A 14,486-nucleotide genomic window follows, 5' to 3' on the forward strand; every position below is an offset into this window, starting at 1 on the left:
AAAAAAAAGCAGCATAGGCACTGAAATACAGTTACCTGTTCTCTTAAGCTTTATTGGATTTGAAATCATTAATTCTGCTTCAGGGCTAATCCTTCTGAGAAGTGCTGCAAGCCTGCAAGCCATGATCCTAGGATAATGAATGAGGTGTAGGGTGGTCATGAGACTTGAGACAGCCTTTTTCAGACTTGCTGTAGGGTGCAGAAGGTATCTGAAAGCCTCTAAGAAGAGGAGCCATTTTTCCTGTCCCTTCCAAAAGAAGTTTGTCCCTTTTTCCTCTCTCTAGTGCTGCTGTGTTTACAACTCATTCATAATTACATTAGTATATTTTTCTTTCAGATAAGTTGGCAGAGGAATACAATTCATCGAATACTCTGGTAAGCCTTCACACCAATTCTTGAGTTTGGGCATTTAAAAACTTGCATTTAAAAAAAATTTAAAACTTGATAGTTTTATCTGTGTAGTTTTCAGTTTGCTTAGCATCTGAAAAGCAGTTCAAAGACACATAGGGACATAGTGGGCATGGTGGTGATGGGTTGATGGTTGTGCTTAATGATCTTAGTGGTATTTTCCAACCTTCATGATTCGCTGATTCTATATATAATGGGTATGTTTATAAAAACAGGCAAATTATCTTAAAAGAACATGTTGTTTGTACATGAAAAAAAAAAAAAAGCTGTGGTAAAGCCAAGTACACAGAAGAAGCCTTTATTATTAAAATAATAAAAGTTAGTGAATTAATGAGTAGAAATAGTGCTGCTTTCATATAAATTGATCCATTCCTGCATCTGTTTATTTTGGGTGGGGTAATCTAGAAAACTGTAACCACTTTGCCTTCAGGTTTTATATGTCTCTATAAACACCTGTGATCTAACAAAGTTTAATCACTAGCCGGAGAGGTTGGATTGAAGCAGTGTTGATTAACCAAACTAATCTCAGCCGAGAAGGAAATAAAAGGTTCTCCTCCTCTCTGCTCGACCTTTACTCTGTCCTTACCAGGACAGCACCACTCCTCTTCAACTTTGCTTGGAGACAGAGCTGAAATGCTCTGTAAAATTTATGTATGTATATTTATGAGATAAACAAAACTTTCAGGTGATTCATAAGAGCACACAGTTCTCTCACCTCTTATTTTCTCACAGCCATGATGTTATCTGGAGTTGGCTTGTTCTGCTCCCTTCTGGGAGTTGTTGCTATTTGACTTTACTAAAAGAAAAGGAAAATATTTTTTGGTCATTTTTCATCATTACACCTTATTTGTGCATCAGTTCTCAGAAGCTTAGAATATCTGAGATCACTGGATTTTAAAATAAATCCTGAAAAAAAACAGTAGTTACCAGTCTATTGAGATGGCCCAATGTTTTCTGTCAGATGTTGAGTAACCTCTCATTTTGGAGAGACTCAGGAAATTCACAGTATATTGGTAGTTTTTAATGGACAAAGCTTTTGTGTTACGTCAAGGGCACTTTATCAAATATATGTCAGTGTGCTGGTTGCTCCAAAGACATAGAATCAGTGAAATGTGAAATGTGATCAATGAAATCTTTTACCCCCTTATTTCAGTGATAGATAACTTTATTTTAATACTTTAAGAAGTCTTTTTCCACTACTACTCCTAGGGAACTGATGGTAGCCTGGAAGCAGGAGCATGAGCAGAACTGGGCTAGTGGGTTGAGGAGCTTGCCAAGTTTATTTTGCAGTGTCTATAGTGTAAAGGCCTCCGTGAGCTTCAATTGTAGAATGGCTTGGGTTGGAAGGGACCCCAAGGATCAAGTTCCAACCCCTCTGCCATAGGCAGAGCCACCAACCTTCAGATCTGGTAGTAGACCAGGCTGCCTGGGCTCCATCCAACCTGGCTTTGAACACTTCCAGGGACAGGGCATCCACAACCTCTCTGGGCAAAAAAAATAAATAAATTTCTGTGTTTCCTTCAAGACATTCTCTGTTAGGAGCTTTATCAAATGCTTGTTACACGTTTACAACAAGCAATTAGGTTTTTTATTTTTGCTATTTGTGTGACCACATGCAGAATGTGAAAGCTGTGTCTGAGACCCCTGCAGTGCCCTCGGTGTCTGAAGATGAAGATGATGAAGATGATGCAGCTCCACCCCCTGTGATAGCTCCACGACCTGAACACACCAAATCTGTGAGTACCAGTACCTCCTTCAGCACAGTCACACTTGGGTCTTAAAAAGATGCACAGTGTTTAAGTCATCATCTGCTTTGTTTTTATTCGTTAAAATTTAGATATACACCCGCTCTGTGATAGACCCCCTTCCTCCTCCTACCAGAGATGTGGCCACCTCTCCTATTTCTTCTCCCTCGGAAAACAGCACAGCAACACCCGACATGCTGATCAGGAATGCGGAGAAACAAAAGAAAAAGCCAAAAATGTCAGATGAAGAGATTTTGGAAAAATTAAGTATGTCTTCTTGGGGAAAAAAAAATAAATTCCATGTTCTTTTGTGTTGGTATCTTAAAAGCTGAGATGTTTGGGCACTGCTACTTTGAGATCCCTTACTGAAAACTTTGCCTTGTGACTGCATGCCAAAATTGGGGCGGATGAAGAAGGAGAATGTAGATGTAAGCTGAGCACCTGTGATGCCAGCTGAAGGGCTCTGGGAGCTGCAGATCCTCAGACTCTGCAAAACGAGCCCTGAATATGTAACATCTACTTAACCACGGAGTCTGAGACTGCTCCACATCTTGATATTCCATAGCTTTGGAGTGTGGATGATTGTACTGAAATGTTGCACCTAAGGTGAGCAGAGCTTTCAACTGTGACTAAAAGGCAGAGAAAATTCATGCAAACCCAAGTTTACCTCCCCAGATATCATGACATTAAATGTCTTGCTAATTTTTAAGTGTCCTGACACTGTGTGTATACCCAGTAAATAACCCAAATTTGTGGGTGTTATCTTGTCTTTCTGTTGTGCCCCAGTTTATTTAGCAGTCCTTACCTTCAGTTTATGGGTGTTATTTCAAGTGCTCTTCTACTGCTTGGCATTACTGAGATGTGCTATGGCAGCATTTGACAGCTGAAACAGCTGTTCTGTGCAATTGATTGCTGTCCTCAGCCTGGGCCAGCTTTTATTAGGGTAGAGCATTTCTAATTCTTTGAACTACTAATCCTGTGTTAATTACATACGTGACTTGCATGTCAGATGGTGTAAATTGTGTTAGCACCCCTACAGTCAGGCTAGACACCTCTGTTGAGATTTTTTCCCCCATTTGATGAAGCTGAGGCTAATACCTGAATCAAGAAAAACTTAATCTGAGGGCATTACTTCAACAGTGTCACTTGGGTACCTCACTCCTCTGAAATTAAGCCTAAATTGCATTGATGGCATGTAAGCTGGAAGTGTTTGCTATTTGAAAACTTGCCCTTTCAAGACGGGTTTCAAAACAGCAACTTCACTTGCTGAATTAGCAGGACCTTTATATCATTAAGGATTTAAGCCATTCTGTGATCAGGTTGGGCAGCCAGTGTCTGGAAAACAGTGCTATTCTAGGCAAATATGCTTCTGTAAATCCCCACCTCTTAGCATTAGTGCAGCATTAGTGCAAACATTAATGAATCCTCACCTGGCTTTTAGGGAGGTAGGAGACATTACCCCCTTTTACAGATGAGAGGGTTAAACAGGGCAAGACTGACAGCTGTCTCTTGTCACTGCCCTGCAGCACTGTCCTGTGACTGCCTTGGGCAAGCATTTGCCTCTCGCAGTCTGAACTTGCATCCTGTGTTAGACTTTAAGGGAAAGTTTATGAACATTTGTCCAGAAATGTTTGTCCTCAGGGCAGACAGCGTTGCTTCAGTAATTGTGCAGTAGGGTGTACACAGTCTGATTTCTCTTCCCACCCTCCTCTCCAGGCATGAGCTGTATTCCCCTCTCTTACTTCTGTCTGCCCTAAACCCTGTGGATTTGGCTGCTGGCCATTGGTGTCTGAAAATAGCCTGCTCTTACTCTGCTCGCTACTGGATTTCTTGGCATGATGACCATGAGCAGTTTCCTTGCCAATATGCATCTGCTTAGGCTCAGCCTTAGGCCTCTGCAAAGGCAGCACCGTATGTTGGCTGCTTGAGTAACTTGCAGACAATGCAGAGGCAGCTCTGCATCCCTTGGTCCTATTAGAATCATCAAATCATTAATGTTGGAAAAGATAATCTAGTCAACCCTGGTGATGTTGTAGGGAGACTTGTACCCAGCTGAGCTCTAGGAATTGTTGGCCTGGATGTTCTCAGCCCTGAAGGATATGATTCCCTTCCAGCTTTGAGGACATGATGAATATCAATGTCTTCAGGGAACTTGGGGTTCCAGTGATGCTCCTTTTGGCAGCTTCTGTAGCTTAATCCTTGGCCTTGGTGCCTCTGTGCCCTTGTTCTACAAGCTCCCTCCACTACAGAAAGTTTGAGGTTGTGTTCCTCATGGCTAGCTTGAACCTGAGCAGCCCCTCACCACCTTGCAGAACATTAAGCCAAATGCTTTACCCTCCAAGGGATGCAATAATAGACTTTCTTTCAGCTGAACAGCCACATTAGGGAAAATGAGCTGAGATTGCCTCAGGGTGCTCTCCAAACCCAGGAAAGCATGGCTGCAGTTGCATGGCAACTGCTACTAAAAACCTCCTGCCCTTCCCCTTGCTGCTGGGCTCCTAATAGAGGAGCTGAGCAATACCCAGGGCAATTCTGAGGGTCTCTCTAGCTTCCTCCCCATGTCTTGCAATCTATTAGTTAGATCAATAACGGCTATGTTATTGCTGGTATGGAAAAGTGGTAAATATGTTTGTTCTGACAGAAGTTGTCACGATGTAGTTGTATGGAAAAGTGCTTCTAAAATTATTTTTTAATTTTTTTTTGCAGGAAGCATCGTGAGTGTGGGTGATCCAAAAAAGAAGTACACGCGTTTTGAGAAGATTGGACAAGGGTTGGTATATGCTTCACTTCTCTCCTGTATCTTTCCTTATGTTAAGAAAGAAGCACTGAATCCAGGCTAAGTTAGTCTGCTGAAAAAGCTGGTGATTACATTTTTTTTTATTCCTTCCCCAAAGCTCTCTTCCCCTCCCTATCAAAGTTTTGAGTCACAGTGACTGGGTTCTTTTGCGCAATTGTGTTTTAATAGAAGAAAATATGTCATTAGATGTTCAGGTTGCTAAATATAGCTGTAGGCAGGGATGGAGCTGCTTATTTTCAGCATCCAAAGCTGAAAGCACAGATTTGCTTTCTGAGTTAACTCTCCTCGATGCTGGTGTTGTGCTACTCTTAGCAGAGTAGGGGAAAGAAGAGGTTTGGGGAGAGGCTACAGTGAGGTACATCATGGAAAGACTGTGCTGAGGCCCAGACTCCCATTCCTCTCACTACAAATGCCACATTTGTTTATTTTATCTCATCCTGTCTGTGCTGTAATCACGTTGGGCAGTCTGCAGGCCAGGGCACTGCAGTCATACCAGTTTAGATCATGGTCCTACAAGCTGTGCTGCATTGCTGGTTTAGCAGCAAAGATTTGGATGGCCAGACTGTTCCATACCAGGAGCTTTGCTCCCCACTGGAACTTCTCCAGTAGTGATGTTGGCTAAGAAGTATTTCAGATTACATTTACCACTGGAATTATTGATATGATGAAGAATGGGAGTGAGACAAGTAGTAGGAGGAGTATATTAAATTCTGTCTTGCTAAGAGACAATAATAAGCTTTTTATTATTATTATTCTCCCCTTTCATTATTATTGTTCTCCCTTTTCTTTAGGGCCTCAGGTACAGTTTACACAGCAATGGATGTAGCTACAGGACAGGAGGTAAGTGCTGCCAGAATACCACTCCAGGACTCAATTCAAAATCCACAGAAAGTTACAGTTGATGCTATAAAATAAAGACGTTCTTTCAGTGGTTCATGACATTTTGTTTTTAATGAAGCATTTGTTTCTTTACTAATGAGGCACGGTCAAGTGGTCTGAGCAGTAAACTGGAAAAATGATTTCCCAGATTTTAATTCCTGAATTGCTTTGTATTTGTAAAAAAAAACCTTTTTGTGACTATAAAGGCTGGAAGCAAATGTTGAGATGGGGTAGCTCCTTAGCAGAAGTTTCTCTCTTCATCCCTGATATTTCATAGTTACAGAATGAATATAGTTATATGAACTGGAAGGGACTTTTAAAGGCCATCTGGTCCAACTCTCCTGCAGTGAACAGGGACACCTACAGCTCCATCAAGTGCTCAGAGCCCATCCAGCCTGACCTTGGGTGTCCCCAGGGATGCTGAACCACCACCTTTCTAGGCAGCCTGTGCCAGTGCCTCACCACCTTTATCATAAAAACACTTTTTAATATTCAATTGAAATCTCCTCTGGTTTAGTTTGAAATCATTTCCCCTTGTCTTATCAGAAAGGTCCCTAGTAAGGGATCTTCCTCCCCCCCTGTAAATTCTTTTACATCTTCTTTTCCTTTGCTTCATACTCTTACACCAGTTGACTTGCATAGAAATAATTCCCACCCTTTGCCCGTCTGCTTTTTGCCTTTGGCTTGAGAGACAAAGAGTGTCTTTTTATTTTCTTTCCTGAATATTGAAAAGTGCTGTGCACATTGCATGCATGCATAATAAACTAATAGTGATGGATATGCAGCACCTGTGGAAATGATTATTGCTAGATGGAGGATTGTTAAAGAGGGAAGTGTATGCATTATTCCAGATATCTTTATGGAAGTCTGCAGCACTGTGTGTCTACTTTGCATTTGTACAATGTCACTTATCCACCAGTGAATTTCATAACTCCTCTTTTTCAATTCCTGAGGAAATAACAGAGTTTAATTGCTGCCTCTGTGGAAGGGGTGTTGCATTTATTTTGAAGCAATGAGAAGTTTTGTAGGAGGAGGAAATCCTTCGGTGGTTTTCTGTTTTCCTTCTGGATCCATTCAGTGACTCCCATGTGAATATTTGAACTCTTGCAGTACAACAGACTTTTAAATCATTCCCTTCATACTAGCTTGATTGGTCCCTGGATTTTTAAAATTGCATTTGGGATCACTGTAGTTCTGACATGCTGTTAACCTGTTCCTTTCTGTGAAGCACTGCTGGTACCAACGCTGAGAGCTCAGGGATTCAGTGAAAGGCAGCACATGTTAGAAATTTCTTTATTGTGCAATATACGAGAGCCTAGGGCAGCTGCCAGGATTAAGAATACTCATGATTGTCACTGATTATGCCTATTTAGTATAACTGCAGCTATTTACTTTGTACCCTAATACATAGATAAGGAAGACACCCCTTTGTGCAAGCATGCCCTTGAGTGTGCCTCCAAACAGGAGCGTGGACATGCAGAGGCTTCCTCAGTATTGCTCTGAAATTTCTTTATCTGCAGCAAATGCTTCCCTCTCTGCTTCATCTTTCATTCTCTTCTTGTGCAAACTGCAGCACAGGGTCTTTGTTTCTTAAATACTGTCTGGCAGCCTCATGAATACTTTGGAAAAGCAGTATGATGTCTGTCTGTTCTTGCCTTCTTGTGTATTGGCATTTTTCAGTAGAATCTCCTGCTATACTATCAAAATGCTAATTGTAGCTACCTATATTGGCTTGTTGCTTCTAATCCTTGCTTTTGTGAGCTCTAATTACTGGCTCCTCTCCATTAGCCTATAGTGCTTTCTCTAATCAGCAGTTTTGTCAAGGTATAATTACATATCACTCCCTTTGCCTAAGTATTGGACCAAATACAATTGGGCTGCAATGCCTATCAAAGTGTTTCTGCCTCCTGCTGTGCTGGGCAGACTTACTGGACCGAAGGTTTTCTGTGGTTGGAAGGCTTTTCTTTGAAGGCCAGGTGTTCTCATAGAAATACTGGTTGTGGGATATGATGAATGTAGGAATTGAACGTAGGAATTCAAAGCATGTTGTAGCCAACTGCTTTCTGCACATAAGCATGTGGAACAGGTATAATGAACCAGGTAGACAGCTACTAAGCAAATAGACCACAGCTAATGAATCTCCCCATATTTCTCTTTGTTATAACTGGGGATAAAGCTGAATCAAATTCCCATATGTTCACCCTTTAATCTAAATATTGGTGATTCTTCTCCCCTAGGTCTTGCTGTAACAAATAGGAGAATTATCTCTTGAAAGTGACTTAGCCCATGCTATTTACCTCCTCCCTACACTCCCACTCTGCTGTAGATTTATAGAAGCACAGGATTTTGCACAGGAATGAAAAAAAAACAAACTACAAACACAACAACAACAAAAACAGAACTTCCAAAGACATCTGATTCAAAACAGGAAGTCTTTGAATTATCAGTCCAAACTAGAGTAAAAGTCTCTCTGCTGTCTTGCTAAGAAACTATAGCTAGAGATGCTGTCCAACAGTGATATAAAAGTCCAGTATGAAAGCAGTAATATTTCCCTTGCTCTTTTTTGACATTACATGCCCAGCAAGAGTAGAAGTGAACTGGCTGCAGGAGCTCAGAGTTGCTGAATGACTAACTCATGATGAATAAATGGCTTCCCCCTTCATGTGAATGTAAGGCTACTGGCAGAACTCTTGGGAACTCTTGTAGTAATGCTCTCTATCTTGCTTTTTCTTCCCTGTAGGTTGCAATCAAGCAGATGAATTTGCAGCAGCAGCCCAAAAAGGAATTGATTATCAATGAAATCCTCGTAATGAGGGAAAACAAAAACCCCAACATTGTCAACTACTTGGACAGGTATGTCACAGTTCAAAGAGTTCCTGAAAGAGCTCTGGAAAACACTTCCTTGTCACTGTCTTAAATGATCCTGTCTCAGCTTAATGCAGATAAAGGACAGTCTTGCATCTGGTCAGGCTGGGGTGTGGATGATGTAGTGGTCATTGTCCAAATCCTAGGAGAAACAAATGACTGAATTGGTGCTAATGGAGAATCCAGGCTTCTTAGAGATACTGGCATTAGCAGCATGCTGCCAGGACTCCACTTTTCAACATGCTCTGCCAAATTTAACATGGTGAGCCATTTCCTCCCTGCACCTGGAGGAGAAATGAAAATAGATTGAACTGTGTTATTTATATTTGTTTTCCTCTTCTTTCTTCTTTTCTGAGCAAGACAAACATTCTGCTAGCATAACTCCTTCCAGGCATGGGTGGTAATCCTGTCCCTGTTGCTGTCCACTGAGGTTTTCTACGTAGTGATAAGGGTAAATAACATGTAACACAGAACTAAGCAAAACTGCTTTCTTGTGGATGTGGATAAGGGAGAAAAGAAGAGCTGGCACAGTGTATAAAAATCCTTTGAAAGGTGTAAGGAACAAGCTTATTCCGTACTTGCAGCTGAATTCTGTGGACTTGTACACACTCTGTGTTACTCCTGCTCAGCCTTGCATTCATGTGGAACATCTTCTTGAATCCCTACTTCTTCTTACTGCAGGAGCTGCACATAATTGCTTACATATGTAGGGACCTGCTTGCACTTGTTCCTTGGATTAGGACAGAAACAGAGCAGAACTAATCAGTGCTGTGACTGCTGCCCTGTGTAAGCTGTTTCTAACATAAATGCATGTAGCCATGAAAACTCAGTTCACTATATAGCCCAAGGCAATAAAACACCAAGTCCACAAACAAATGTGGCTGTGGGTTCTTCCCCACAGGGTATCAATATTGTGCATAAGGGTGGTAGAAGTAGTGTTGCAATCATCAACATTTTGGAGGTTGGCTGCTTCAAAAGGAGCAACTGGGTGGCTTTAGGGGTAGGGAGCTGCCTTTGAAAGAAAGCACTGCTTGAAAGAAAGAAATGCTTGCATCTCCCCTTGGTTGAATTCCAGGAAACAGTCACAAGCTGCCAGCATTGAAATCTAGGATGTGTTGAAATCTAAACAGAGCGAAAGTGTTGCACAGTGAATTGAATTCAGCATCAGTTTAACACTGATGCATTGTGTCAAGCTTGAATCATTCATCTTACGTTACAGCTTTTTCCATTGGGGCTGCAGCAGGATTTCCAGATTGCTGCACTCTTCAGAAACAAGCAGTCTTGGTTAACTACAGGTTTGGCTTATTGTAGAGAAAGCAGAAACTTCAGATAAGCAAGCTTCAGACTTGAATAATGGTGATTCATCTTCTGAAGATAGAATGGAGGGGCATGACCTAGAATCACTTTTGGAAATCTGAGAGAGAATATTTGGGCATATATTGCTCTGCATGTATATCAAAATCTTCTGGCTGTTTTCTTAGTTGGCTTCTTGTGATGTCCTAGCAGAAATATGAAAGAGTAGTTCTCGTGCTGCAGTATCGACATCCATTGTGATACTCAATTTAGGTGGTGCTGTGTCCCACATTATGTGCATAACTGTGAAGAGGTGTGCTGTTGAAAGGACAGATGCCCTCTCCTAGAAAGAGCAGAAGGATATTACCTGTGCAAAATGAGAACTGTAGAAAAGAACATTTAAGTATTGCATGTAGGCTGGAAGTATGCATTTCTCCAGGCTGATTAGAGGCTTTGTTTTGGGAAAACTGTTTGAGATGCATGTTCTCACTAGAGAGTACATCACAGTGTCCCTGCACAAGCCGTGCCTGGGCAGTACATCCCAGCTGCAGGGTGGCTGCATGTCCTGCTGTCTTGTTTAAACTTCCAGCAAGAGCTGCTGCTTTTATCCTCAGCTTTCTCTCAGTAATCTTTTGCAGAGGGATTAGCTTTTATCTGAGTGCTGCAAATGGTCAGAACAGTGATGAGGGTGCATGTGGGAGCTCTTCTACCTATTGTGCCACTTCAGCTTTGCAACTGCAGCTTCCTGCTGCTGGGGAGCTGCATCCCTCCTGCCTGGCCTCGTGTGCCTGTTTGTTCCTGAGTGATGAAACTTGCTGGCTTCTGCCTACTGCTGTCCCAGAAGGAAGTATGAGGAAGGATGGATTGCTGCCAAGGGACCTGGTTTCTTTTTTTGAGGCTCTGTTTCCCCTTCTCAGTACCTAATGGGAGCTCATCAAGGTGTTCATTGGAATAAACCATCTCTCTGATCTCTGCCTCAGCTCCTGCCCTTACCAAAATAGAATCATAGAGTCATTAAGGTTGGAAAAGACCTCTAAGATCATCTAGTCCAACCACCAGCCCATTCCCACCATGCCCACTGACCATGTCCTTCAGTGCCACATCACCATGGTTCTTGAACGCCTCTGGAGACTGACTCCACCAACTCTCTGGGCAGCCTGTGTCAATGCATTATCACTCCTTCTGACAAGAATTTTTTCCTTATAATCCAACTTGAACCTCCCCTGGCCCAACTTAAGGCCATTACCACTCATCCTATCGCTGTTACCTGGGAGAAGAGGCTGACCCCCACCTCGCTACAACCTCCTTTCAGGATGCAGCCTTCAGCTGAAATTGAAGTTATTAAGTAGGGTGAAGAGAAAACTGTAGGCTGCATCCTTCCTCCAAGGCTCATCACCCTGCTTTTGCTGCCAGCCTTCTTTTGGAGAGTGACTGCAGGTGACGGTGTGTGACACCGGGATACTTTTGATGTCAGTCACATGGAGAGTAGTACGTGGCTGTCCTGGCTCCCCTTGAACCAAAGGGAACAGCATGAAACTGTGACACAGGAGGTGCAGGTTGAATATCAGGAAAAGGTCCTTCACCAGAGGGTGGTGGGCATGGCCCCAAGCTGCTGGAGTTCAGGAAGCATTTGGAGAATGATCTTAGACATGTGGTCTGATTTGTGGGTGGTCCTGCGTGGAGCCAAGAGTTGGTCTAAGTGATCCTTATGGGTCCCTTCCAACTCGAGATGTTCCATGATTCTATAATTTCTGGCTTTTTTCAGGAACATCTGATAGAGCCGTTTTGAGGCACATCTGCAGGAGGCAACTCAGGGACTAAAATGCCTCTGCTGTGGTGAGAGAGTGAAAAGAGCCCTGAGATGACACCGTGTTGCCTTCTGAAATTATGCCTGCTCAGTGTCAGCTGGCAAGGATCCACTGTTAATTTTACCTCCCTGCACGTTGTGTCAGAGCTATCAATTATTGAGGTGCCTGGATCTTGGCACGTGCTGCTTGTGGCACAGCTTTGGTTCGCAGTGGGCTCCTTGGCTTGCTCCATCCCTTTTGGCTGTGAAGAAGCACCAGCTTGCTCTCAGCTTGTGCAACCTGAGAGGGTTACAAAGGAACAGTGGATCCTGCTCTGCCCATCCCAATAGCCAAGTAGATTTGGGCTTCAGAGGGTGCTGGTGGCACAGAAGGGGAGTGTTGGTTTTCCAGGCAGCCGCTGATTTGTGGAGAGAGTGCTGATAAAATTTGGGGAGTCTCTAGATTGGCAGGAAGAGAAGAAGAATCAACAACAGCAAAGGGAACAGGAAGGAGAGGTCTGGATGGAGTGGCTTTTAGAGACCACGAAGAGGTTGCTGACCTACAGAAATGCTGCTGAAAGCAGTTCTGCTCCTCTGTCATGCCAACAGACTGCTGTGCAGGTGATTCTGCCGTTGTTGGGGTCTGTGCTGCCAGGAAGAAGCTGCCAGTGTGTCAGCACTTCGGTAGTGGAGCTGGAGACCTGTCTGCTCTGTGAGCATTGCTCTGTGTCCTTGGGCTCTGGATACTGAAAGAAGCTTTAGACTTTGCCTCGCTGCAATCTACAGCATCACCAAACTTAGATCACATCTTTGTCTCTAATACCAAAAGCTCTCTGTAGCTGTAATATTTCTAGCATCCAGGTACAGCTTAGACTGCAGTTTTTATTTTTGGGAGCTGTTTTCATCAGCTCAGGTGCTGGCAGTATGTTCTTTTGGAGCCAGAGCGAACTTCTTGCTCACTCCTGTGATGTCTGGCTCATCTCTGTCTACTTTCTGTGCCGAGTCAGACTTTATAACCTTTTTCTCCTTCGCTGTTGTTCCCTGGAGTGTGTCCTGCTTTTGCCTTTGGCTCCTCGCAGATTCGCTGTTCACTTTTTAGCAGGATCAGTCTTTCTGAGCAAAGCAAACAGCTTGTTGATGAATTCTAGTGCCAGCAGAGAAGCTTTTAATTTGAATCTTTGCCTTCCTTCTCTCTTTGACTCATCTGTCTGCTCCCGTCAAAAATGGGCAGATAGACTTGAAAGTGGGTTTTACAGTTTCCAAACTAATGATTCCTTCCTTCAAAAATGTGTCATACCTGTGTGTCTGTTATGAAAAGTTGTGTTGATGTTTTTCCAGATGGGCCCCAAAAGGTAGAAGTGGTTGGTGATTACTATTATTTTTTTTAACATGAGTTAATGCTGGTGCCTTTATCCCAGGTCTTCTGCTTCTAGATGTCAACATGCGTGCTCTCAGAAGAGAATAATAACACAAATGGCTGAGAATATTCACCCTCATCTCAGCTTTCTCCTTTCCATCTTCCTGCAGGCCTTTTGGGGCAAGAGCTGCTCTTCCAGGCTTTTCCTGGTTTATTTTTTATTCTGTAGAAATGCTGTTTCATCCAGAAGGATGTACTCAGTAGCCCTCATAGAATCATTGGAGTTGGAAGGAACCTATAAAGACCATCTGGTCCAATTCCCCTGCAATGAGCAGGGACACCTACATCTCTGTCAGGTGCTCAGAGACCCATCCAGCGTTATCTTGAATGTCTCCAGGGGCAAGATATCCACAACAATATCCCAAATATCCCAAGATATTTGGGCAACAGTTCTGAATTTTTTGGACAAAATCTAAACACCAGGAAGCACTTCTGTGATTCTGTGAGAATGCCAAACTGAATGGTGCCATAAAAAAGATTGATTTTTTTTTTTTTTTTTCTTCCCGTAAACATGATACTTAAAAATATTGTGTTCTTTCTCTGTTGTCTGTGGGTAACCAACCATTGTGTCATCCAGGATTGCCCCCGTGCCTGAGCAAAGTAGATGGTTTTTCTATACTTCTATGATGGTTTAAAAACCCAGTGCATTCTGACTAGGTAAATGGTGGCATGCTCATAGATCTGCTTCTTCTAAATGCTGTTTCTTTGGCATTTCAGTTACCTTGTAGGAGAAGAGCTCTGGGTAGTCATGGAGTACTTGGCAGGAGGCTCCCTAACAGATGTTGTCACAGAGACCTGCATGGACGAAGGACAGATTGCAGCTGTGTGCCGAGAGGTAAAGCTGTGCTCGCCCTGAGTGAGCTGTGAGGGGAAGGGGACATGGGCTTTCTGTGATGCGTCACTGGCTCTGCAGCAACAGCCATCTGCAGCTTCTCTAATGCAACAATAATTTTGCAGAGGGTGGATTTTACTTAGGGGGTTGCAGCATACTCCTGGTAGGTTTCATCCTAGAGCGAGGATCGTGGTGGAAAATGGGGTTGGAATTCCCATGGTTACATTTATTCTCTTTGCAACTACCCTTTGCAACTACCCTGTCCACCTGCTGGTCCCAGTAGGGATGTCTCTTTGTAGCCCCACACATACTGCATATGGGAAAGGCTCTTGAAGAAGCTAAGCCCGTGCTACTCAAAATGCATGATGTTAGTGTCCATCGACTGGCTAACTATAGCTGGTGAATCATTTCATACTCAGAAAGAATACCTCTGTTTTTATTTATGTGATTTTTTTTTTTTTTTAA

The 14,486-nt window shown here is 42.9% G+C and overlaps 1 protein-coding gene across 1 annotated transcript; it reads left to right on the plus strand.

The window, feature by feature from the left end:
• The first annotated feature begins 308 nt into the window (after positions 1 to 308).
• Positions 309 to 14,060, plus strand: LOC100543242 (serine/threonine-protein kinase PAK 1-like). Its single transcript, XM_019612316.2, has 7 exons — positions 309 to 374; positions 2,027 to 2,143; positions 2,245 to 2,419; positions 4,859 to 4,922; positions 5,741 to 5,789; positions 8,569 to 8,681; positions 13,907 to 14,060. Exons 3-7 carry the CDS (start codon positions 2,347 to 2,349, stop codon positions 14,043 to 14,045), a joined length of 438 nt encoding a protein of 145 aa, XP_019467861.1. The 5' UTR covers positions 309 to 374; positions 2,027 to 2,143; positions 2,245 to 2,346; the 3' UTR covers positions 14,046 to 14,060.
• Positions 14,061 to 14,486: the final 426 nt, after the last annotated feature.

This window comes from Meleagris gallopavo, chromosome 1, assembly GCF_000146605.3.
Source record: "Meleagris gallopavo isolate NT-WF06-2002-E0010 breed Aviagen turkey brand Nicholas breeding stock chromosome 1, Turkey_5.1, whole genome shotgun sequence".
Classification (NCBI taxonomy): Eukaryota; Metazoa; Chordata; class Aves; order Galliformes; family Phasianidae; genus Meleagris; species Meleagris gallopavo.

Coding starts and splice junctions, on each gene's coding strand:
- LOC100543242 (XM_019612316.2), top strand. CDS start 2,347: ATGCTGATCAGGAATGCGGAGAAACAAAAGAAAAAGCCAAAAATGTCA. Junction 2,420..4,858: donor AGAGATTTTGGAAAAATTAA/GTATGTCTTCTT, acceptor TTTTTTTTGCAG/GAAGCATCGTGAGTGTGGGT. Junction 4,923..5,740: donor TTTGAGAAGATTGGACAAGG/GTTGGTATATGC, acceptor CCTTTTCTTTAG/GGCCTCAGGTACAGTTTACA.